The sequence below is a fragment of the Cricetulus griseus genome, chromosome 5 (genome assembly GCF_003668045.3).
Source record: "Cricetulus griseus strain 17A/GY chromosome 5, alternate assembly CriGri-PICRH-1.0, whole genome shotgun sequence".
Taxonomy (NCBI): domain Eukaryota; kingdom Metazoa; phylum Chordata; class Mammalia; order Rodentia; family Cricetidae; genus Cricetulus; species Cricetulus griseus.
In genome coordinates, this window is record NC_048598.1 from 123,511,545 (window position 1) to 123,535,220 (window position 23,676).

General features: G+C 48.5%; 1 protein-coding gene and 1 long non-coding RNA gene across 2 annotated transcripts; one reads left to right on the plus strand and one right to left on the minus strand.

Annotated features, from left to right (window-relative positions):
* Positions 1–398: 398 nt before the first annotated feature.
* On the minus strand, positions 399–13,315 carry LOC118238891. Its single transcript, XR_004770288.1, has 3 exons — positions 13,160–13,315; positions 10,657–12,987; positions 399–1,531 (listed from the first exon to the last, which is right to left on the minus strand). It is a non-coding gene; the product is annotated as an uncharacterized LOC118238891 (long non-coding RNA).
* Positions 13,316–13,584: 269 nt separating this feature from the next.
* Positions 13,585–18,838, plus strand: Zfp36l1 (ZFP36 ring finger protein like 1). The gene is made up of 2 exons (XM_027418392.2): positions 13,585–13,797; positions 16,089–18,838. The coding sequence occupies exons 1-2, from the start codon at positions 13,741–13,743 to the stop codon at positions 17,046–17,048; spliced, it is 1,017 nt and encodes a 338-aa protein (XP_027274193.1). The 5' UTR covers positions 13,585–13,740; the 3' UTR covers positions 17,049–18,838.
* The last annotated feature ends 4,838 nt before the right edge of the window (positions 18,839–23,676 follow it).

Genomic DNA, 23,676 nt, shown 5'->3' on the forward strand with positions numbered 1-23,676 from the left:
CGCAGGAAAAGCAAAGACAAGAAAGGAAGTTGGCTTTCTTAGGACTGTCCTTGCTTAGTGTTCAGAAGAGTCTGAAGTCCCTCCTAAAAGCAACAAGACCCCAGAACATCCCTGAGAGTATTTGGTTAGGATCAGAATTCATCCATTCCCCCTGTTCTCTCCCAGCCCCCACCCTGTTTACTTTTATATTCTTGTTTTCAGAATATTTATAACTATTTTTTTTAATCACTCCCAGGTCCCTTCCCCACCTTGCTCTGCCTTGGCCTGTTTCCAGGCTTTGCTCTGCCTTCCTTGTCTATCTGGATTCTTGAATGATTTATTTGCCTGTTTCTTGAATTTATCCCTCCCATTTCTTAGCTTTTGTTTTCTTTCCCCCATTTCATTCTTCCTCATGCAGCTTTCCTGGGGCTGTGCAACATTTATTGCTGCTCATGTGTCCGAGTAGAGCTGGCATGGGGGAGGACTGCAGCCAGCAGGCAGGGGCCGTGGTGCCAGAGGCCTTGGGAGCCTGGAGATGTTCCCCTTAGCCCTGATGCCCTGGAAGAGGAGCCCTCAATCAGGCTGATGCTAGCTGCCAGACCCTGGCCAGGGGTGGGGACAGATGGCATTTCCTGCTCAGTGTGTGGGCCTAGGCTCCATTATCTGGGTGGATGGTAAGGGTTGACAGGCCTCAGAGAAGAGGTAGGAGCTGAGGGTGGTGTCCTTTTGGGAAGATACTGTCTGCAGAGCTCATGCTGGAGGTGAGGAAGAACTTGAAGCAGAGGGGTCTGTCTCTTGGGAGAACTCTGGTACCCTCTGACACCCCCTCCCACTGTATGCTGATACTGTTCTTGCCTCTGGGCTGAGGAACTGAGAAGACAGGCAGCTTCCCACTGGACCCCAGAGACCCACCGCTGGTCAGCGGGCATTGTGATGCCCAAGGCTACTGGCCACTGGGGAGCAATTCAGACCCTTCTGTGGGAGGCTGAGGGTCAGCCTGGGCACTGATGGAGGCAGGTGGCATTTCTTGGTGGGTGTGGTAGCAGAGAAATCCTAGAAGTTGCAACCGCACCCCTCTTGTCTGGAGTGACAGGGGAGTGGCCTGAGCCCTGCTCCCCAGCTGTCCAAGGCAAATTGACTGGAGTCCATCTGGCTGTCTCCACCAGCTCAGGCTCACTTCCCAACCTGGAACACCAACGCTGTTGGGCCCTAGATAAGTCCTCAGCAAGCCCAGCAGAAGGCATGGCTGCATCAGGGTTCTACCTAGGCACACCTGGAGCTAAGCTGCATCAGGGCTGGAGTACCCAAGAGCAGCAGTAGGTACTTCAGGACCACCTTGTCTTTCTAGGTTCTGTGACAGTGGCCACACACTTCTCTGATGAATGTCATTTAGGGACTCCTAGCCATCACAGTCATGCCTGTTCTCTTTCCAGAATCTCCATTATTAATATAGTTATCCATTCACAGTGTCCTCTGGCATTCCAGAAGAGTAGTTCTCAACCTGTGGGTCACAACCACTTGGAAAGTCGAATGACCTTTTCACAGGGGTCACCTAAAACAATCAGAAAACACAGACATGTATGATTCATAACAGTAGCAAAATTACAATTATGAAGTAGCAACAAAAATAATGTGGTCAGGGGTCACCACAACACGAGCAACTGTGTTAAAGGGTCGTAGCATTGGAAAGGCTAAGAACCACTCTTCTAGAATATATTGCTCATAAAAAGGCTTGAGAGGCATCTCTGCTTGCGTTTCATATCTTTGTATTTTTCTAGGCTTCAGCCCTGGAGTACAACTCTTGGGGTCCCAACTCCTTTAAGGCTGTGAAGTCATAAGCCACAAGAGTCTCCAGGCCCTTACCCCTAGACTCTGTCAGCTTGTTTGCTCTCTGCTTCAAGGCAGACACGCCTCCTCTATATCTGCGTCTGTCAGTATCCATATCAAATATACAGAGTATAGACTCAACAGTGGGAATGACTGGGACATATGTGCTGAGTTTTCTAAGACCCCTCAATAGGACAGGAGAACTGGAGACCAGGAATCAGCCTCTAATGTTGGATCATTGGTAGGGATTAGGATCTAGCAGTCCTTGGCCCTCCCTGCTTGAGCCCAAGTGCAAGCTCTGTCCATCTGTCTGTGCCTCCACTTCCTACCACCTCCTCCATCTTGCCTCTTCCCACGCACCATGTTGTATAAATATTTACACCCCCAGGAATCTTCCTCCAGCTGCTTCCCTGGTCCCTGGGAGTGTTGTTCTCTCACTTAGCAGCTGCAGCAGATCTGGTTGCCTTTGGTCAGACAAGGGCAGACCCTGGAGTGGGGGCCCATGGTCCCCCTCTCACCCGGGGGTAGAGTGCAGTTGGCAGAAGCAACATTGAAGAGGTCACAGGGCTGTGACTGTGGCCCAGCTCTCCCTGTTAGCTAGCTTCTCCAGCTACCCCTGCCCCCACTCCCAGCTGTCCATGGGCAATTTGCCAAGAGCTGTGGACCCCTGGTCTGGCTCTGGAGGTTCTTGAAGAAGTGGCTCTCAGGGTTGGGTATCCCAGCCTTCTAGACAGGCATAGTCCCAACAGGCTGACACCAGGATAGAATAGTAGCTCGGTTTACTTTTGAGCACTTCACACTTACTAGTGTATAGGATGGTCTCCATCTGCCCTGAAGACCACCCCGAGATCAGAACAAGAACCTGCTGGCAAATCTCCATACTGGGCACCACTTACACTTTTCCTCAGGTCATCCTTACCTCCCACTGGTCCCTAATGGGGGTAGGAGGAGGGCCCTGCCCCCATTTTCCTTGCTGACCCGGGGAGGAGTTTGCCAGGGAATCTCACAGGCAGGTCTGGTGCAAGGTACTTACCTCCTCACATTCTCTTGCACTTGTTCAGGCTTTGAGGGCAGGGGGTTCAGAGCCTCCCCGTGCAGAGAGCTTCCTGCACTGCCTTGGGTGGTGGCAGCCAGAGAAGGCAAGCTCTGGCCTTTTCTGGTTCAGCTGGAGTCAGCATGGATGGATAGTTGGTCTTTCCCATCCACAGTGGGTGTATAGGTCACCTCCTGCCTCATCCCCTCCCCTCCCCACCTCAGTTTCCCCCTTCTTTCAGAGGTAGTAAGCGTGTATTCTGTAACTGCTCTCAAACAGCTCAAACCAGGTTTTAGAAAATCAGTGTGGCAGATATGAGTGCAGTTGGAAAAGGCATCAGGGACTATGGAGAATGTGGCTGCAAATGCTTTGGGGAAGCTAAAGAGGTAACCAGGGTAAAGATGACTTTCATATGCATCAAACCCTAAATTTAAGTACAGTCACTGCAGGTGGGTACCCTGGATTGGGTGGGGACCAGGGACAAAGGGTGACCAAGTTTCCACACACCCACACTTGTGCTGGAAAAGAAACAAATAGCTTAATCTTTTTTTCCCACCCCTTTGGGAAGGGGAGAAAAGCTGCTGCCAAAGGTGCCAGATGTGACCACAGTGCTGGGTACGCAGGGTACAGTTTAACCACCCCCAGGCATTGTAAGGTGGAGCAGGGGGCTGTGGGCTGGCTTTGCTCTAACCAAGAGGAATGCTTAAGGAGAGGGTGGGAAACTGGCTCAGAAGCTGCAAGATCTTTCTGCTGCCTGCCTGTTCAGACCCCAGAGTAAAACAAAACTCAAATAAAAGTTGGGCCTGACAGATATTAATACAACAGAGCCAGGGATGCTGTACACACAGCCACCATCTTTCCCCTTTCTGTTTCTAAAAGCGGCTGACATAGCTTCATGAAACCACCCTGCCTATCTGAGGTCCAAGGTTCAGAGCAGTGGGGTTTTCACCCAAAAGCTCTTCATTTTCAGAGCCGAGAGCTTTGTTTGAATTCTGTTGGGAGTGGGATGCTTTCGATTTAGAAGTCATTCTTTTACCACAGTCACCTATTCTCACAGATGAGTGCTTTGACACTGTAAAAGTCTTGCTAGAAAGCCTGGTCTGTAAATGCTCTGCAGCTTCAAATAGCCGACTGTGGGCCGGTGCCTCGGTGGATCTGTTGGGGTGTTTATTCTCGGATTATTTTCTGAGCATATCCAGCCACGTCCCCTGCTGTCTGTCAGGTAGGGAAGTAAGCTAGCTAACAAGCCAGATGACAATGGGATCTTCACTTCTTCCCAGGAGTTCTTACTAAGGGCCTACTATGTGCTGGGCACTATGCCAGCACTAGGCAGACTGAGTTGAGAGCAGAGAAAGCCTGCTTTCTTGGCACCTCCATCTTACTGGGAGAGGAGACATTAAAATGTTGAGTGGCTAAAGACAACTAGCAAGGGACCATACTTAATGCAGGAAGATGGAAGTTTTCTTCCTAGGATTAGGAACAAGGTGAGGAGGGCACACCTGCTCAATATCAACAACACACCGGAAAGGAATATGTTATCTCTAATGTTAAAAGTGAAATCCCAATCAAAATCTCCCAAGGAATCTACCAAAAAGCTCTTCATATTACTGAAGTGATTTTTATAAGCTGATAGGAGACAAAACACAAAATCAACTCTATTTCTATAATGAGCAATAAATGACTCGAAACAGATTTAATTGCAAGAGTTAAAAAAATGAGATCTCTTAAGGTAGAAAGCTAACAAAATAACCACATCTATATACTAAGAAACACTACTAAGTTGTTATGTGGCACAGACTTGCTATCCTAGAACTCAGAAAGTGTTGGAGGAGCATTGTTTTGAATTCCAGGAAAGGAAACCCCAACCAACCAAACATAAAAACACTCATTAAATAAATCAAGTGTGTGTTGGGTTTAGCTCAGTGGTAGTATGTTCTTGGCATGCTGGGTTCAATCCCCAGCAAGCTCCCATTCCATCTCCCACAAATAAATACATATACCATATTCATGGTTAGAAAATCTTAGAAGCTACTTTTTTTGTTTAATGTGTGTTATTCTAGGGGTTGAACCCAAGACCCTGTGTATTGAAATATGGTGGTTTTAAATGAGAACTGTCCCCATAGGCTCACATATGAATACTTGGTCTCAGGTTAGCAGTGCTGTTTAGCGAGGTTACAGAACTTTTATTTATGATTAGTGCCTTGCTGGAGAAAGTATGCCACTGGGGTGAGCTTTGAGAGTCTGTAGCCTCGACCCCCTTTCCATTCACAGTCTCAGCTTCCTGAGTGAGGAAACGTGACCAGTCAGTTTCATGCTTCCCCGTCTGCTGCCCTGACTCTCCCACCATCATGGACTCTCCCTCTGTAACCATAAGCCAAACTAAACACTTTCTTTCCTAAGTTGCTTTTGGTCATGGCATTTTATCATAGCAAAAGAAAAGCGGACATCCTACCATTGAACCACACCCCATTTCCAAGTTACTGAACCACACTCCCATTTCCCAGTGGGACATCTTTGCATAGATAAGACAAAATGATTCTGAAATCTATATAAGAAGGCAAAGGAATAAGGATAAAATAATCTAAAAAATAAAACGTTGGAATACTAGCCTTTGATTTTTTAAAAAAGATTTTATTTATTGATTGATTATATGTACAGTGCCTGCACAGAAGAGGGCATCAGATCTCATTTCAGATGGTTGTGAGCCACCATGTGGTTGCTGGGAATTGAACTCAGGACCTACTGGAAGAGCAGCCAGTGCTCTTAACCTCTGAGCCATCTCACCAGCCCCTAGCCTTTGATTTTAGGGCTATTATAATTGAGAATGGTTGGTATTTATGACATCCAAACTCATACAAGTACAGCATCTGAGGTTTTGAAAGACAAGACAATTACATGGAGAAACTGAACTCTTTAGCAGTGCTGGGACTGGGCAAGCACAGACAAAACAAAATAAGGAACTTCAACATGAGTCTCATGTCTTTCTTTAAAAGATTGATTTATTTTATGCGTATGGTTGTTTTGCCTGCAGAAATGTCCACGTACCAAGTGTGTGAAATGCTTGCAGAGGCCAGAAGAGGGCACTAGAAAGCATGTGGAGGTCAGAGAACAACTTGTAGTCTGCTTTCCCCTTCCATTTGGGCATGAACTCAAGTCATTAGACTTCATGGCAAGCACCTTTACTTGCTGAACCACCCCACCCACCCAAACACCAAGGGTCTTAGAAGGCATCTCCTACAGACAAGAGGGTAACTACTATAGTAATGTGGGAAACAAAGGATGGTAGTTCTCAGGCATCTAGAAAACAAGTAGTGAGGGTTGAGGGTGTGGCTCAGTGTAGAGTAGCCTAGAATGTATGAATCCCTGGGTTTTATTCCAGCCCAGGAAACAAAGACAGAAGGAAAGAGAAAACAGTTAGATAGCAGAAAGTCCCCTTCACTACTGATATTTTAAATGCAAGGAAGTAAACTCTTCAGTCAAAGAGAGATCAACAAAATGGATAAGAAAACCTATGACTCAACTACACATCACTTAAAAAGGACTCATTTTAGGCGCTTGTGGCACACACCTTTAATCCCAGCACTCGGAAGGCAGAGGGAGGCAGATCTCTGAGTTCAAGGCCAGCCTGGTCTACAGATCGAGTTCCAGGACAGACTCCAAAGCAATACAGAAAAATCCTGTCTCGAAAAACAAAACAAAACAAAAAAGCCCCCCAAAAACCAAAGGACTCACTTTAGATCCAAAAATACAAATAGATTGAAAGTGAATGACAGAAAAAGATTCCTCAGGGGCTAAGGACATATGAGGCTGTGGGTTCAATCTCCAGCACCAACAAACAACAGAAAAAGAAAAAAGACAGCAGACAGACTTTAAGAGACTGTCTTAAAGGTGGGTTGACAAGCTGAGTTCAGTCCTGAAGGTTGTCCTCTCTGACTTCTACATACCCATGTCTCTGACAGACACACATGTGTGCGAACACACACAAACATAAACAAGAATTTAAAAATTAACAAGTTTCTTGTGTTTGAATAGTTTGAACATGTCTAGAATAGAACAGATTATAGGAGACTAGGAGATTATATGTTAATAAAATATTCGAGACAGCAATAAGATAAACATTTGCTAATAACATAATTTAAAAATATACAAATTCTAGAAGAAAGCAGATTTTGTTTTCCAACAGAACCGAGGCTATGGTTTCATACCTGTGCCAGGTCCATCCTCTGCCACTCACATCTATGCCCTCTGCCACTGAACTCTGTTCCTAACCCTCTAGTTTTCAGTGTTTGAGACAGGGTCTTGCTAAGTTACCCAGGCAGGCCTTGAATTTGATCCTCCTTTTTTGCACTCCATATTAGCTGGACTGCAGACCTATGTCACTAGGCCTGGCAAAAACAAGATTTTAATGACTTGGATTGGAGGGCACTCAGCTGTGAACCAAAAGCATGATCCACAAGAGATAAAACTGATAAATCAGAATTCACTAAAGTTAAATTTTTTTTTTTTTTTGTGAAAGATACTTTGTTAAACGGATGAAAAGGTAAGGTTCAGGCTTGAGAAAATATTTGCAAATCACATGTCTGACAAAGGAACTGCATCTAGAATATATAAAGAGCCTGAAAATCTCAATAGAAAGAAAATAAATGACCCAGTTAAAAATATGTTAAAGACTTGAATAGAGGCCACACAGGTGGCAGCTAAACAGACAGAACATTGTTTAATGTGGTTAGCTATTAGAGAAATGTGAATTGAATCATAATGAAAAAAAAAAAACAGGCATGGTGGCTCAAACCTGGACTCTTAACACTTGGGAGGCTGAGTCAGGAGACATGCCTTGAGGCTGAGGTCAGTTGGGATTGCTTAGTGAATTCTAGACCAGTCTGGGTCCAGTAAGCCTTTGTCTCCATCCAAACCAAAACATGATGGTATATCACAGTATTATCTCTTAGGATGATTAAGATACATTTACAGCCTCAGTAAAGCAACTGGAGACTCATACATACATATTTTAGAGATGCAAAATTGTAAAAAAACCACTCTGCAAAATGGCTTGGTAGAGCTGGGTGTAGTAGCACACACCTTTAGCCCTTACACATGGTGGTTGAGGCAGGTAGATCTCTGTCAGTTCCAGGACAGTCAGGGTTATGTGGAGACTGTCTCAAAAACAAAACAAAAGGCTTGGTAGCTTTAGATTTTAATGTACAACTACGATATGGCCCTAAAAATCTCATTTTTAAAAAATTTCTCATAGGGAAGAACTATGCTTTCATACAAATTTGTATATGAATATTTATTGAAGCTCTAGTTCAAGCCCAAAGCTGGAAATAACCCAATGTCCCATAGGTTCTTGGTAGTCAAACTAGTGTATACTCATCAATCAAGATGCTATTTGTCAAACAGCAGGGAATGAGCTATCAATATATGCAACATGGAAAAATCTCAAAGGCAATATGGTATGAAATATGTAGTGTCTGGCTCTATTTATATGACATTCTAGAAAAGACAATATTATTGTGATTGAGAACATATCAGTGGATGCTAGGGATTAGGGATGGAGCAAAGTATGACCACAAAGGTAGTCTTTTGAGGGCTGATGAAACTGCTGTAGCTCTGACTGTAATAGCCATTACATGAATCTACTCTTCACATTCGCAGATACATACATCAAACAAAAATCAACTTTACTGTCTGTTAAAAAAGTAAAAACAAGGGCTGAAGAGATGGCTCTGAGGTTAAAAGCACTTGCTGCTCTTCCAGAGGCCCTGAGTTCGATTCCCAGCAATCACATGGTGGCTCACAACCCTCTGTAATGAGATCTGGTGCCCTCTTCTGAGCTGCAGGAATCTATGCTGCAGGCAGAACACTGTATACATAACAAATAAATCTTAAAAACTAAAACAAACAAACAAAAAATAAAAGAAGGGACTGGGGAGATGGCTCAGCTGTTAAGAGCACTTGACTGCTCTTCTAGAGGTCCTAGTTCAATTCCCATCAACCACATGGTGGCTCACAACCATTTGTAATGGGATCAGATTCCTTCTGGTATGTGTGAAGATAGAACAGTCATATACATAAAATACACGAAGAAATAAATCTTTAAAAACAAAACAAAGCTAGGACTGTGAGCTATCATATTGAAACTACTCAAGGAAACCAACATTCTGTGAACACATACATGAGAGAAGACATACTCTGTCTTGGCGAGGTAGGTGTGCAGCCAAGAATGTTTTCCATGGGAAGTGATGTTTGAGCTAGGGTCTAAACAGTGATTAGGAAGTCAAGCATAATTCTGGCACCTGGTTGAGTTCAAGGTCATCCTCAGCTATAAATTGAGCTTGAGGCTAATCTTCATGAAACTGTCTTAAAAATGAAAAAATATTCTTAACCAGGTGTGGGGGTCGGCAGTAGGATGTCTGTGAGTTAGAGGCAGCCTGATCTAAACAGTAAGTCCAGGACAGTTAGAACTACATGGAGAAACCCTGTCTAAAAAAATAAAAAAAAAATCTTGGGCCAGTGATTTCAGACAGGATTTGCATGTGCAAAGGCCCTGGGGTAGGAGGAAGCTGACTTATTTTCCTTTAAATAAGAGCACAAGAGAATGACCTGGAGGTGTGGAAGTGACAGTGAAAGCCAAGGTCTGGTTTCTCTATTTTGGTCAATTGTTCTAATCAGGCCAGGGCTGGGGATGTACAACCACTAGTTAGTGGTCTGTTTCCAACTTCTCTTCAGGGAGCTGAAACAATTAACCTAAGAAGGGAGGTCTAAATACCCCATTTAGGAACCAGCAAGACATTCTTTCGGCAACAACCAAGGAGTCCTAGTAAGAGGTATCTTCACCTTTATTTTTTCACCTCTTTTTAAGGACGCAGCCCCCAGGCAATGCTGCATTTACAGTAGGATCTGGGTTGGCGTCTCCTGGGGACTCTGTCTGCTTCTGGGGGACAAGACAGCTGAGCTGTGTTCACTAAATGCTTTGAGGTGCTTAGGACTTGGAGACCTCTATTCTAGGTCTAGTGTTTGCAGAAAAATCCCCTGCGTCTAGTGTTTGCAGAAATACTTGTGGTAATAATCAGAATATTCAGAAAAGTTACACAACAGGTTCCCATGCCACAGCCTAACCCACTTTATAGTCTTCCCCAGGTCCACCTAAGTACACAAGTTAGAGGCCAGCCTAGACAATATAGCAAGACCTTCTGTAAATAATAAAAAACAAACCACAGATGGAAAAGGCAAAAATCAAGATTTGAATCCTGAACTGCTCAACGTCCATGTCTTGGACCCACGGAGGGGGTGTGTGTGCAGATTCCTGGGCTCACCCTCAAGGATCTGAATCACTGTGCCTGGCAGGATCCACAAACCTGACAGGTAATCCAGGTGGCTTCACTCGGCCAGATCTCCCTTTACCCTTTAACCCAGGGCCAACGAGGCTACTACCCCCCCAGGTCTCAGGTAGCAAAGGGCCGGGAAGGGGTCAGATTTCAATCCGAAGACTCTGGGAGATTTCGAAAATGACCCGAAGCCTGGGAGGAAGTGCAGCCCCTCCAGGCTCCGAGCGGCGTTGCCCGGCGCCGCTGACCGGTCCCGCCGTCTGGGGGTCCGCAACTCCGCGTGGCAGTGGCCCCCTCAGCAAGGGCGACGGCGGCTTCGCCGCAGGCTAGGCGAAGGCACACAGCTTCCGCAGCTCCCAGCCTCGGAGGACTTTCACTCCCCACCCCACCCACCCCCCCCCACCCCACCGCACCCAACCCCACCGGGCTACAAACCTCCCGGCGCGGAGCGGAGCGGAGCGGCCCCGCCCCCACCCCGAGCCAGCATACCTGCGCGGCCCGGGCGCGGGAACCGGAAGTCGGCGGCAGAGCGGCGTCCCCCCCCCTCCCGGCGGAAGCGGCGGCGCAGGTGGAGGCGGCGATAAGGGCGGCGGGGCGCGCTGGAGGCCTGTGCTCGCGTCCCCCGGAGCCTCGCTGCTCGGCTGGGGCTGCCGGGTACCTGCCGCCCACCTGTGGGGCCCGCGGGCCTCCGCGCAGGCCGTGCGTCCCAGGCGCGGGGTCAGGGAAGGGTTAAGGAGCGCTCCCTCCCTCTCCCCCTCCCTCCTCCCTCTCCCCCTCCCCGGAAAGTCCCCTAAATGACGTTGCAACCCGACAATTAGAAAAAAGAGTTTAATTATAGAGACGGGCTCTGGGAGCAGGAACAAACCCGGGCGGTCGGCGGGGCGGGGCGGGGCGGGTAAACAACCCGGGAGCGCGCCGCCCGCGGAGCCCGCGCCCCGAGGAACGGGGGAGGGGAGGCCCAGGGGAGCTGGGAAGGCGCAGGAAATTCGAGGAATCGCCCTTTTTCTTTGAGAGAGAGAGAGAGAGAGAGAGAGAGAGAGAGAGAGAGAGAGAGAGAGAGGATAAAAAGAAAAAAAAATAACAAAATTATTGAGGCAGCTCGGGCTGCCCCAAGCCCGGTCCACCGCCCCAGAAGGACAGCGCCACCCCAGGAGGCCGCCCCACCCCGGCCCCGGCGCCCCCAGCTGAGCCTCGCAAACTCTCGGGAGTTGACAGCAGCCCGGGCGCATGGTGCGGAATGAAAAGCCGAAATAGCTTCACATCAGGACTCAGACTAACCTTGTGGTTTTAACGCACCCTGTTGTGTGCCGAAATCTGGAACTCATTACCTCATCACCAAGAAACTGCACGAAATCCGCGCACGCACACCAACCAACCCCCTTGGAGCTGGGGAGGAGAACCAGCAAACATCCCTCTCTTAAAAAGAGACCCACACATCCCGAATGATTTAAATTAAGGTGGATGGAAGTTATTTCCCTTCCTGGCGCTTGCCAGATTTCAAGAAAAGATGAAAAATGGGAGCGGGGGAGGGAAGCAACCGGCGGCTGGACGGCAGCAAGCAGAAACAGTCAGGAGCGGCAGCCGGGTTAAAAATGGGGGCCGTCAACTCAAATTGTTGGAGACGGGTCAAGCAGAGACCCCCGCAGGGAATTACGTTAGGGTCGTGGGCTGCAGCAAAAGTCGGGTGTTTGGCAAAGTTGGAAAAAAAAACAAAACAACCAAACTGGTTTCTAAAACAGTTGTGATTTGGAAGGTTTCCCTGGGCTTGCCCAGAGGTTGGCGATAAATAAATGCAGTTAAAAAAAAAAAATGCGTGTGTGTAAGGGGTGGTGCGGCTCGAAGGCTCTGCTCCGCCTGCTCCGTCCTTTCCAGAGAAACGTCCTCGTAATGGGGTGACCTAATTACATCGCAATGGAACTCGCTCGTAGCCACTCGGCGCACCGGGTTTCATAACAGAGCCGGCGGCTTCGAGTGCTGGGAAGAAACGTGCGAGGCCCGGCCCGCGATTTCCGCCCGGGTCCCCACTCCAGCACGCGAGCCGGTGCGGGTGGGAGGCAGCCAAACCTAATAGTAAATAAACACAAAGTTCGCGGTTTTTAAGGGCGGAATAACTCATTGAAGGCCACTGGGTTCCGTGGGTCCCATTGCTTGGCACCCCCAAACAGGGCATAGTGACAAGCCATATGTTCCGTTCGCGTGGGGGCGGGAGAGCAGCAAGAAGTTACAAGTGTCGCTTCCCCCACCTCTACCTTCTTTCTTACCAAGTAACTTTTTTTTTCCTTGTTTTTAACACTCGGGGGTGTGTGGAGGAGGTAGCCCAGAATCAAAGTGCGCGTGGAAAGTGACTCGTTGCTCTTTTATTTTTGTGAGCCGGAGGAAGAGGCGCCCATAAAAGTCTGGGTTTTTCTGCAGTGAGTTTAAACGAGGTCTGCCCAGGCAGTGGTCTTTGTCGCAATGCCCCCTTACCCTACCGGGAGAGCGCCGGCTGCCGGCCCAGCACGCGTGTACACGCGCGCTGCGCGCTCAGTCTTGCTGCGCTCGCCCCCGCCAGGCTCTCTCCGAGGAAAAAAAAGTTTTCTTGGTCGCCCTACTCCTCCGTACACTGGTGGGAAACAAACATAAAACTCTTGACTCGGACATTTGGGGTGTTTCTGAATTCCTAAACTTCGTCCAGCGCGTTTTGCGGTGGGCAGCCGGGTGTGGGTGGACTGGGAAGTCAGGGAAAGGTAAGTCGTGCGGACACTTGGACAAGTTTCAAGGGACACCAGCTCAAGATGGAAACCGCAGCTCTGGCCGGCTCAAGACCAGCTTCAGCTCCAGCTAGCAAAAAAAAAAAAAAAAAAAAAAAGAGAGAGAGAGAGAGAAACTCGAGCCCGCCTTCCTGCCCGACCAAAACACACACACACACACACCATCACACACCATCACACACCACCACCACCCCCAGCCCTCCTTCCCTCCCCTCACCCCTCTCCCTGCCCCGGACACACACACAAAACAACACAACAACCAGAACTCTGAAGAGGGTGGAATGAGTGATGTCACAGAGCGGGGCAGCGAGGCTGACAAAGGGTGGGCGCCCCTCCCCCTCCGCCCCGCCCGGCCCCAGGGAGGGGCGCCCCCAGCGCCCGGGAGCGGAGCCCGCGGACTCGAAACTTTTCCTCTTTAAGAAAAAAAAGTTGTGCGCCGCTCCGAGTGGTTTTTTTTTTTTTTTTTTTTTTTCCGCCTTCTTTCCTCGTCTCCCCTCCCCCTTCTTCCTTTTGAAAGTTTCTTTCCTCCCTCCCCTTACCCCTCCCTCCCGCTTGACCGCATGGCTGATTCAACCTCAGTGTCAATCAACTTTTTTTCCGCCTCCTCTTCTTCATTTAAATAAGTTTAAAGCTCCTCCCCTCAATCCACCAAATCTTATAAGTTGGGCTTTGCGCGCCGCAGCCCGGGAGAGTCAGGAAGGCGAGGGGCGCCGGGAGCAGGCGTGTGGGACTCCAGACCGGAGAGCCGGAGGCTGCGCCTTCCCCGCACCGGGACCTTCGCGACACACCAGATCCTATCCCTTGCCCCGTGCGAACGCCCACGATGACCACCACGCTCGTATCTGCCACCATCTTCGACTTGAGCGAAGTTTTATGCAAGGTAAACTAGGGCGGAACTTTTGCTTTCTGAAAGTTTCTCTTGTGCTTAAAAGAAACCTAAAGGTTCGGGTCTGGGGAAACGGCGCTGAGCGAGTGAAGGGCTTTCACTGTTAGTGCTTCCCTCCATTCTGAAGGAATTTGGTCATGTCCTCCCTACTCAAGAGTTTCAGGTCCCAGGTGGAGTTGCATGTGAATTTGGGAGCAAAGTTCCGGGCGACTGCTGAAGTTTGCCGGGCAAGGGCTGGCCCGGGGATGCGGAACAGTGGCTAGGATTGGGACAGATTTTGAAGGATTCTTTCCGTGTGCATGGTGTGCCACAGGAGCTGGGGTTCGGTGGGCTCCCGGTGTGCGCTCTGGCTTTCCAGAGCGTGCCTGCTGGAGGAGTTGGAGTCTAGCCGGCAACTTTGCTAGCCTGTGGCGTAGGGGTCTCTAGGAAAAGCGAAGTCTCAGAACGATATTTGCCTGGGAGAATTTCCCTGTCTGCCTTGGAGAACTTAGAGAGAATGTGGCAAGGAAAAGGGGCCGATTTAAAGTTTAGAAAGATGCAGGCAAGGCAAGTTTGTAGTGGAGTTTGTGGCCGCCCCAGCTGAGCTAGGCTTCCTCCGCGAGAGCGCTGGTCGATTATGCTGCAAACTTTTGGCTGAAAGTGGCTGCTTACCTGTGTTGTGAGGCACTACGGCTCGTTGATTGAGGAATAGGGGAACAAAATGTTGCCAGAACTCAAGTTCCCGCCAGTTAGGATTTAAGAGAGCCTCCTTAAATGGGGGTAGTTTACCAGTCGGGTTTTCGAAAAAACGAGTTTTAAAACCTGAATGTTCCAGGAGAGCGGTTGAAATGTACAACTCCATGGATGTTGTTAATTTTTTTTTCCCTACTCTACTTTCCCCACCCCCACTCCCCCCATTTGAAAGGATGAAGCTGCTAGGCTACTTTTAATTGCTGAACTGTTTTTGCCTTCCCTTAAACACGTCGGGTCATGTTGCTCTCTTCCTAGCTTGCTGCTCCTGTCGGTGCAGCTGCCAAGGCCCCGGGGCTGCAGGGTTGGGGCACAGGGGCGTGCTGGAGCTGAAGAGCAACGGCAAAAACTTTGAATTTTAAGCTTTTTTTTTTTTTTTTTAACCCTCCCTGCGTTTCCCCAAGTCTATTTGCCCCGGCGACTGCCTGAGCTCCTGGGCAACTCCATCCTGGCTGCCCGCTCTTTGATCTATTTCTCTTTCTTTTGCCCCCTCCCCCCGCAGGACTTTTAAAATGAACCTCATTGTTGGGAACCGGCTCTCCACTGGGTTCCTGTAATCCTCTCGGTGGGGTGGTTGCGGTTACAGGGTTACTGATTCCCGATCCCCCGCTGCTGATCCTAAGGGACTAACTTTAGAATTTGCACAATGACACCCACATGTGTCAGGGGCCTGGAGATAACTTTCAAGTCTCCCACCCCCTCTTTCTAAATCTTAGGTAGTTTGAGCAGGTGACTAGGGATTCTGGCAGCTCTGTGTCCTTGCTGAAGCCTCCCCCCACCCCACCTCCGTTGTCCGCGAGGTGTATGGGCGGGGGTAGCTGGGGCTTTCATTCCCATCTGCAGCTTTGGTTCAAGATTAAACACTGGTGCTCTTATCCAGACCTCTCTTGCAACCAGGAGACCAAGTGCAAAGGCATCTCCCAGTGAAGGGGGTGGGGGAAGGTGGGAGAAATCCCTCTCGGAGTACTCTTCCAGAAGCTTGGGGCTTGGAGGGGGGCATGTATATCCCTCTCCCCAAGGGACTAGGCCCTTTCCCAAGCAAGGAAAAAAAAAAAAAAAGGCGCAGTTTGAAAACCTGTTGCTAAAGGAAGGGTACACTTGTGGAAGAGGAAGTGGAGACTTTGGGGCCAGATTGTGGGGGAGGGGGCTAGCAGGGACTGATTGGGAGGATTTGGCTCCCGTTCTGTCTTCTCCCAGGGGTTTACCTGGTTCTGTTGGAGGAAGGAAATTAGAGAGGACTGCGTTGTGTGAAATATTCCGAGTTAAGGAAAGTATAAACAGGACTTGGATTTTAGAGGGAAAAAAGTAGCTTTAGGGACGAGAGGATATGAAGCTATGTATCAGGGGTCAGCATGGAGCAGGATGCACACATAATTTTTTTCCACACAGAACAGGATTTTGTGGTTTCTCATGAGTAGTGCCAAAATAAACCCAGGTGGCTCCTTAGAGAGAGACTGGTCTATCTGAAGGGGTGCTGTCCTTTGTGGACACCAGGCCCTGACCTCGTGGGTGTCCTCAGTCACTCACCGGTCCTTTTCTCTCCCCCCTCCCCCCAGGGTAACAAGATGCTCAACTACAGCACTCCGAGTGCTGGGGGCTGCCTGCTGGACAGGAAGGCAGTGGGCACCCCTGCTGGCGGGGGCTTTCCTCGGAGGCACTCAGTCACTCTGCCCAGCTCCAAGTTCCATCAGAACCAACTTCTCAGCAGCCTTAAGGGTGAGCCGGCCCCGTCTCTGAGCTCCCGCGACAGCCGTTTTCGAGACCGCTCTTTCTCCGAAGGGGGCGAGAGGCTGCTGCCCACCCAGAAGCAGCCTGGGAGCGGCCAGGTCAACTCCAGCCGCTACAAGACGGAGCTGTGCCGCCCCTTCGAAGAAAACGGTGCCTGTAAGTACGGGGACAAGTGCCAGTTCGCGCACGGTATCCACGAGCTCCGCAGCCTGACCCGCCACCCCAAGTACAAGACGGAGCTGTGCCGCACCTTCCACACCATCGGCTTTTGCCCGTACGGGCCCCGCTGCCACTTCATTCACAACGCCGAGGAGCGCCGCGCCCTGGCCGGGGGCCGGGACCTCTCCGCTGACCGTCCCCGCCTTCAGCATAGCTTTAGCTTTGCTGGGTTTCCCAGTGCCGCTGCCACCGCCGCTGCCACGGGGCTGCTGGACAGCCCCACGTCCATCACCCCACCCCCCATTCTGAGCGCGGATGACCTCCTGGGCTCACCTACCCTGCCCGATGGCACCAATAACCCCTTCGCCTTTTCCAGCCAGGAGCTGGCGAGCCTCTTTGCTCCTAGCATGGGGCTGCCTGGGGGAGGCTCCCCCACCACCTTCCTCTTCCGGCCCATGTCTGAGTCCCCTCACATGTTTGACTCTCCCCCCAGCCCTCAGGATTCTCTCTCGGACCAGGAGGGCTACCTGAGCAGCTCCAGCAGCAGCCACAGTGGCTCAGATTCCCCTACCTTGGACAACTCAAGACGCCTGCCCATTTTCAGCAGACTCTCCATCTCAGATGACTAAGTCAGGGTAGGGAGGGACACCCTGCCTCCTTCACCTCTCCACCCTGCACCCCATCCCATACCTTCACCTCCCCACCCCTTAACTTCTCCCCAATTCCTACATTGATACATTTAAGCTCAACCCCTTTCCCAGAACCTTGGTATGTTGCCCCCTCCCCTAACATAAGGACAAGTCAATTTGTTGGTAGCTTCTTCTGGCTTGAAACTCCCTCCCTCCATTTCATAGCCCACTTAACCACGCATAACAGAGTCCCATATTTGTCAGTAGATGCCTTTTTTTTTTTTCGGCTTAAGCCTTAAGTGCCAAATCACAAAAGAAAAGCAGTAACCGTTTACAGAAGCAACTTAGTGCCTTGTTATCTAACTTTGTCACTGTGACTACATTACCTCTTCAACGCCAGGGGGCACCCGTGGGCCTCCCAGAGCCTCTGCCCGTGGGGTTGGGGGGTGACCCGCAACCAGCAGCTCCCCCAGCTGGCGACACAAGTGCACCTTCCTTTCAGTCTCCCTCACACTTCTTACCCTTCCTTGTAGTTACCCGCCTCCCTCAGAGAAGTGTTGCTGGACTTGGGGTTTGGGGAAAACCTATTTTGACATTCAAAACCTTTTTCTTTCAGCCCGAACCCCTGTTGACTAATCTTGCCTGGGTTTGTGTAGGTCTTCAGGGAGGAAGGTTGAACTAGTTGGATGAAGGTTTTGACATAAGTGGGACTTTGTGATTTAATTTTTTTCTTTTTTCTTTTTTTTTAAGTGGGGAGGAAGGGGAAACTAGATGGACTATGAGAGACTTGATTTTGGTGCTAAAGTTCCCCAATTCATATGTGACATCTTAAAAAATGACAACAAAATGAGAGAAAAGCTTAAAAAAACCATGTAAGGGGTGAGCAGTTAATGGTATTCATTCCACATACAGTATCTGTGTAAAACGATTTCCTGTAGAAGTAGCTTTAATGGATTTTGCTCTAGAATACCTTAGGTCTACCTTAGAGCCCTCACGCCATGCTTTTTTCCCTGGGTTTAAACTTCATCTAACTTTCAGAAATTGGAGAGCAAAAATTTTGCTTGTCACTGCACATCAATATAAAAAAGCTTATTTAACTTATCAAAACGTATTTATTGCCAAACTATGCTTTTTTTTGTTAATTTTGTTCATATTTATCGGGATGACAAATCCATAGAATATATTCTTTTATGTTAAATTATGATCTTCATATTAATCTTAAAATTTTGTGACGTGTCTTTCCTTTTTTCCACAGTTTTAATATATTATTCTTCAACAACATTTTTGTAACTTTACACTTTTTTTTGGTTATTTTATTTTAAAAAAATGAAAAATTAATTTAAAAAAATGCAAAAAACTGTTGGATTATTTATTTTAGAAATTTTCCCCTTTGTGTTGGACTGCAAATTGAGTTTCTTCTCCTTAGGCCTTTCACAGGTAGGACTGAGAATGTATGTACAAGTTCTGTGACAGTACAGAAGGAAACCACCTTTTATGTATAGCTTCTAAAAGGGAAAACAAAAAAAGAGAGAAACCCTTTGACTTTATGTGCCCATCTCAAGACATTCCGCTCGCAGATTCGAGGTTCTGGATTCCAGGTTGGAGTTTTCCAAAGCTAACAACTGGCGCACACACATAAAGATGAATGTAATTATTATTCCTCTTGCTGGTCACTACCGTCGCTTTCTATTTCTTTTTCTTTGTGTGAATTTATTTAAAAGAAAAAAAACTTTTTGTAACGACTATTTGCAGTTTAAAAAAATCAATAAACCCCGTTTTTCAAGAAATGATTTTTCTATAGGCTTTTTCGCTTGTGTGTCTGGACCTCATTGGAGGGCAGGGCAATGGTTGGGTCTTTCATACTATGGGTGTGGATGCTGAAAGTTTTTAGTTTTGCAAAGAAGCCTGTAGGGAACAGGTCCAAGGTAACCTTGTTCAGCCATTTCCCATGTGATCTTCCTTGGTGGGTGTGGTCAGGGAGCCTCTCGGGACCACCTTGAGGTACTGCATACCTGGAGAGGAACTATGAGGATGGGAAAGGGCAGTCTGCACCTGGATTTGGCTGGAGGCCTGTACAGGGAAAATGGGGGTTAATGGAGACTGACAGAAAGTCAATAGTTCCCACCACTAGTAGTTATGCCATGAAAACTTTGATTAGGAATTCAGCCGGGTCTGTTGTAGTGGTGGACACAGGATTTGCTGAACGAAATCAAGGCAGGAGGATCATAAGAAATTCTGCCGGGTAGCCACTGGAGAGTGATTCTTAATGGTGAGAAAGGAGTTGGTTTTTGTAAAGATCTGGAGTCATCTGGGAGGATTGAGTCTTGCATAGGCAGGGGTAATATTTGAGTCACTGGCTCCTCACATTTAGTAAGTTTTGAGGTTTGAGAGGTCTCTACCTTCACTCCACTGGCTTCCATATGTAGATCTGCTGCAGACACTGTCCAATACTGAATGAACTACCAGTTTCTGCACCTTCCCAGAAGATGTGTGTCAGGGTTGTGAGGTAGAAATATGGGGACTATTTCCTTTCCCAGGACAGGGGTTGATGATACAAGAAGGAAAAAGGCAGTTATTGAGCCTGAGTTCTGAATGAACCCAGGCCTCCTCTTGTTCTCTCTCTCTCTCTCTCTCTCTGTGTGTGTGTGTGTGTGTGTGTGTGTGTGTGTGCAAGCATATTTGGGTGGGTAATGATCTTCCATTCTAACTAAAAGACAAGACATTCAGTCATTCACCTTGAGCTCATTCTTTGTAGACACAGAGCCTACGGTGGATATCTAATTCCTCCTTTCACGATGTCTCCAGTTGGGTTGGGGGGACGGGGTTGGGGAGGGGTCGTCTCACAACCACCCTGAACATCCTCCTTTGGATTCAGTCTCCGGAGTTAGATAACAAAGAAAGGCGTCCAATCCAGGAGGCTCTGGAGGGTAGAGAAGCAAAGGGGGACTGAATGTCACCTAGGGACTGGCTGTTGGTAGACCCTAGCCCCATAGCCCCCCTAAGTGTCTCCAAGAGCAACTCAGGGCTTTAGTTGTCCAGATCCCTAGCCTGGTTTCCTATTACCTAGATTCCAACTGGTAGGGCCTGAAGCTACTTAGGAAAGGAAGCAAGAGCCATTTTAGCCCCATTACTTCCCCAGCTTGTTAGAAAGGGCCTTGGCCCAGTGGCCTTAAGCAGTAGACTACCAGGTCATCCAGGAAATGTGGTTTCACAGCTGGCAGGGGGGAAGAACCCTGCAGTGTGAGCAGAAGATAAGCCCCACACAAGAGAAAATGTGGACCAAAAGACTTGTTCCTGCTTGGCCTGGGCACTGGGTTTTCTTTCCTAGCCCTACCTAGGACCCTGGGCTATCATTGTGTGGCTTATACAAGATTTCCTTTGTTGGGCAAGGACTTAGAGCTGCCCTGCCTGACTTTGGAGTAACTCAAAGCAATGAGCTGCTTGGGCCACTGACCTTTCCTGGACTTGATGTCTCCTCATCAGCTGGAAAAGAGGGGCCCACTGGGCCTTGGAGATCTGGATCACTCTGAGTTTTGCCAATAATTGGATCACAAAACCCTGACATTTCAGGAGATAGGGTTGTGTATGTGACATGGCAAGAAGAATGAGCTTGGCACCAAGAACGAAAGGAGCAACCTTGGTTGATTTTTCAAGACAGGATTTCTCTGTGCAGCCCTAGATGTTCTGGAACTCACTGTGTAGACCAGGTTGGCCTTGAACTCAGAAAGCTGCCTGTTTTTGCCTCTCAAATTCGGGAATTAAAGGTGTGTGCCACCACCACCCAGCTATAATTATTTCATGTCTCTTGAATATTCAATCCTCTTCTCCTAAGAGAATTCTGCCAACCATTAAAGCAACAGGAAGATCACTTTTTTTTTTTTTTTTGAGACAGGCTCTCTCTACATAGCTCTGGCTATCCTGGAGCTCACTATGTAGACCAGGCTGGCCCTGCCTACCTCTGCCTCCCAAGTGTTGGGACTGATGAGTGTGTCACCACACCTGGACTTTTTTTAAAAAGTGGCATGAGTGCCACAACATGCACATGGGTATCAGAGGACAACTTGTGGGAGCTGGTTCTTTCCTTGCACCATGTGGGTCCTTCCCATTGAATTCAGTTCATCAGGCTCGACTGCAAGCCCCTTTACCCATTGAGCCATCCTAGCAGGCTGGACAACCTGTCTCAAGGGGTTATTGTGAAGATTGTGGAAACATTAAGTAGCAGCAGCTTCCATGGTACCAGGCAGTATTTGAGGACCTCAGTGTACTGACTCAGATGCTCATAATGATGCCACGAAGGAAGTTCCACAGCATGCCAGTTTCTTCTGTTGCTGCAATAAGATACCCTGACAAAAAGGCAGTTTAGAGAGAAAAGATCTGTTTTAGCTCCCAGTTCTGGGTTATAATTCATCGCAGCAAAGGAAGTCAAGACAGCAGGTCCTTCAAACACTGGTTATATCAGAGCCACAGTCAAGGACAGAGAGGAATGAGTGTGTGCAGGTTAGTGTTCAGCTAGCTTTCTCTACGCCTAGGCTGTCCAGGATCCCAAACCAGGGAGTGCTGCCTCCCTCTTTTGGCCTGGGTCTCCTGGTATCACTTAGCAATCCAGACAATCCCTCATAGATATGCTCGCAGGCCGATCTAGACAACTGTTCACTGAGACTCCTTTCCCTTGCAAGTCTAGGTTGTATCAAGTTGACAATGAAACTGACCAGCACACATAGCACTCCCCACTTTACAAGGAAGAAGTGAGACACAGGGGAGCTCATCAATTTGTCATACAGTGAGAGAGTCTCAGGACCCGAACCCAGACCCATTAGCAACAACGTGGCATTTTACTACTGTCCTATGGAGTATCATTGGCTGGCACACTGAAGCCATTGGGCACAGTCCCTGACACACAGTAACTACAGATCTCCCAGGGTCAGGTTCCTATCTCCCTTGCCCTTGGTGATGATCTGCAGAAGCTGAGAGGCACTAGCTGGATTGGACGATTCTGCACACACCTTCCCCCAGGGTCGTGAGCTCATGGCCCATGAAGCTCTGGATTGGCATGTTCAGAGGAGGGTACTGGGAGGAGGGAGCAGGCCATTCCCTTGGACTTTCCCCTTTCTGTCTGCTGTGAGGTGGCTTCTGTTAATGATCAACAGACCAAAGGGTGCCCTGGGTGCCTCAGGGAGTTGGCTCTGAGCCCTTCTTCCCCCGGGGTCTCCCACCCCTGCACGTAGCCAAGCATTTAATCATGTCTGGCTGGACTGACTGGAATGCTACCTGAGTTCAGGGGGTGAAGTGGCAGGGAGGTCAGCAGGGCTCCCACTGCCCTGTGGCTGGCTGCTTTGCAGATGGTCCTGCCCAGGCCTGCAGGTTCAGAGAGCTGGGAAGAGGGCAAATACCTTGGCTTGTTCTTGAGGTCAGGGCAGTTCTGGGGGCTTCTCTCTTCGATGGGTAATGCTTGGGTGACAGAGAAACCTGGCCTGAGGGCCTGCGATGCACATATGAGCACCTACCTGAGAAAGGGTTACCTGTGAGTTGCTGCTGATAGGTGGACGAGGGTATCTCTTCCTTGTGTAGGCTATTTGTACTTGTTGTGAAATGTTGGCAAAGCCTTGGTCTCAAGGTACAGGGCTATGAGTGACGGCCATACCTTTGCTATCAACTTGTAGTGCAACAAAAATAAATATTGGCAGTCGCCAAACCTAGGGCCATTTTCTCTCCACCTGGAGCTGCGTCTATTTCTCTCTCTCAGTCATACTTCATGAGGCAAGAGCATGACCACAGGGGGCAGATTTCATTTCTCCTGTCCCCAGGACTGCCAGGAGAGAAGGGACTGCTTTTGAAGTCAAAGGAACCTGGATTCACTTTAGCCTCAGTGTCAGTCTGTGACACTTACCACAAGGTTAGAAAGCAATGTAGGGCCCAGTTTGCTGTGTCTGCAAACTAAAAGAATCACAATGGTGATGATGCTATTAATCAGACCTGCTTCAATGGACCACCACATTGTACAATCACACAGTGGGATACTGTGTAAGTGTGTTTAAAAGAGCAAATGAGAATGCACAACACAGATGGATTTCACAAAGCTGGGGAAAGAACTCAGACACCATTGAACACATGTCAGGGCTGAGGATACAGCTCAGTTGGTCCAGGGGTTAGCATGCATGAAGCCTGGGGTTTGATTCCCAGCACCTGTGAAACCAGGCCTAGTGGGACACACTTGTAATCCCAACCTTGGATGTGTAACAAGTTTGAAGTCAGTATGGGCTGCAAGAGACCCCCTGGTGAAAAGGAAAGAAAACAAAGTACATACAAAATGAATTCATTTCTATGAAGTTCAAAACTAGACAAAACTGGTCATGATGACACAGAAAATTCATTAAGCCATAACCTGCTGATGTGAGTACTTTATTGTATTTAAGTTACACTTCAAACAACAACAAAAAAGAGGCTGGAGCGATGGCTCCGAGGTTAAGAGCACTTGTTGCTTTTGCAGAGGACCTGGATTCAATTCCCAGCACCCTCATGGTGGCTCATAGCCGTCTGTAACCCCAGTTCTGGGGGATCCAATAGATATATGCACATGGTGCATACATGCATGTAGGCAAAATCTTCATAAATATAAAGTAAAATTGAT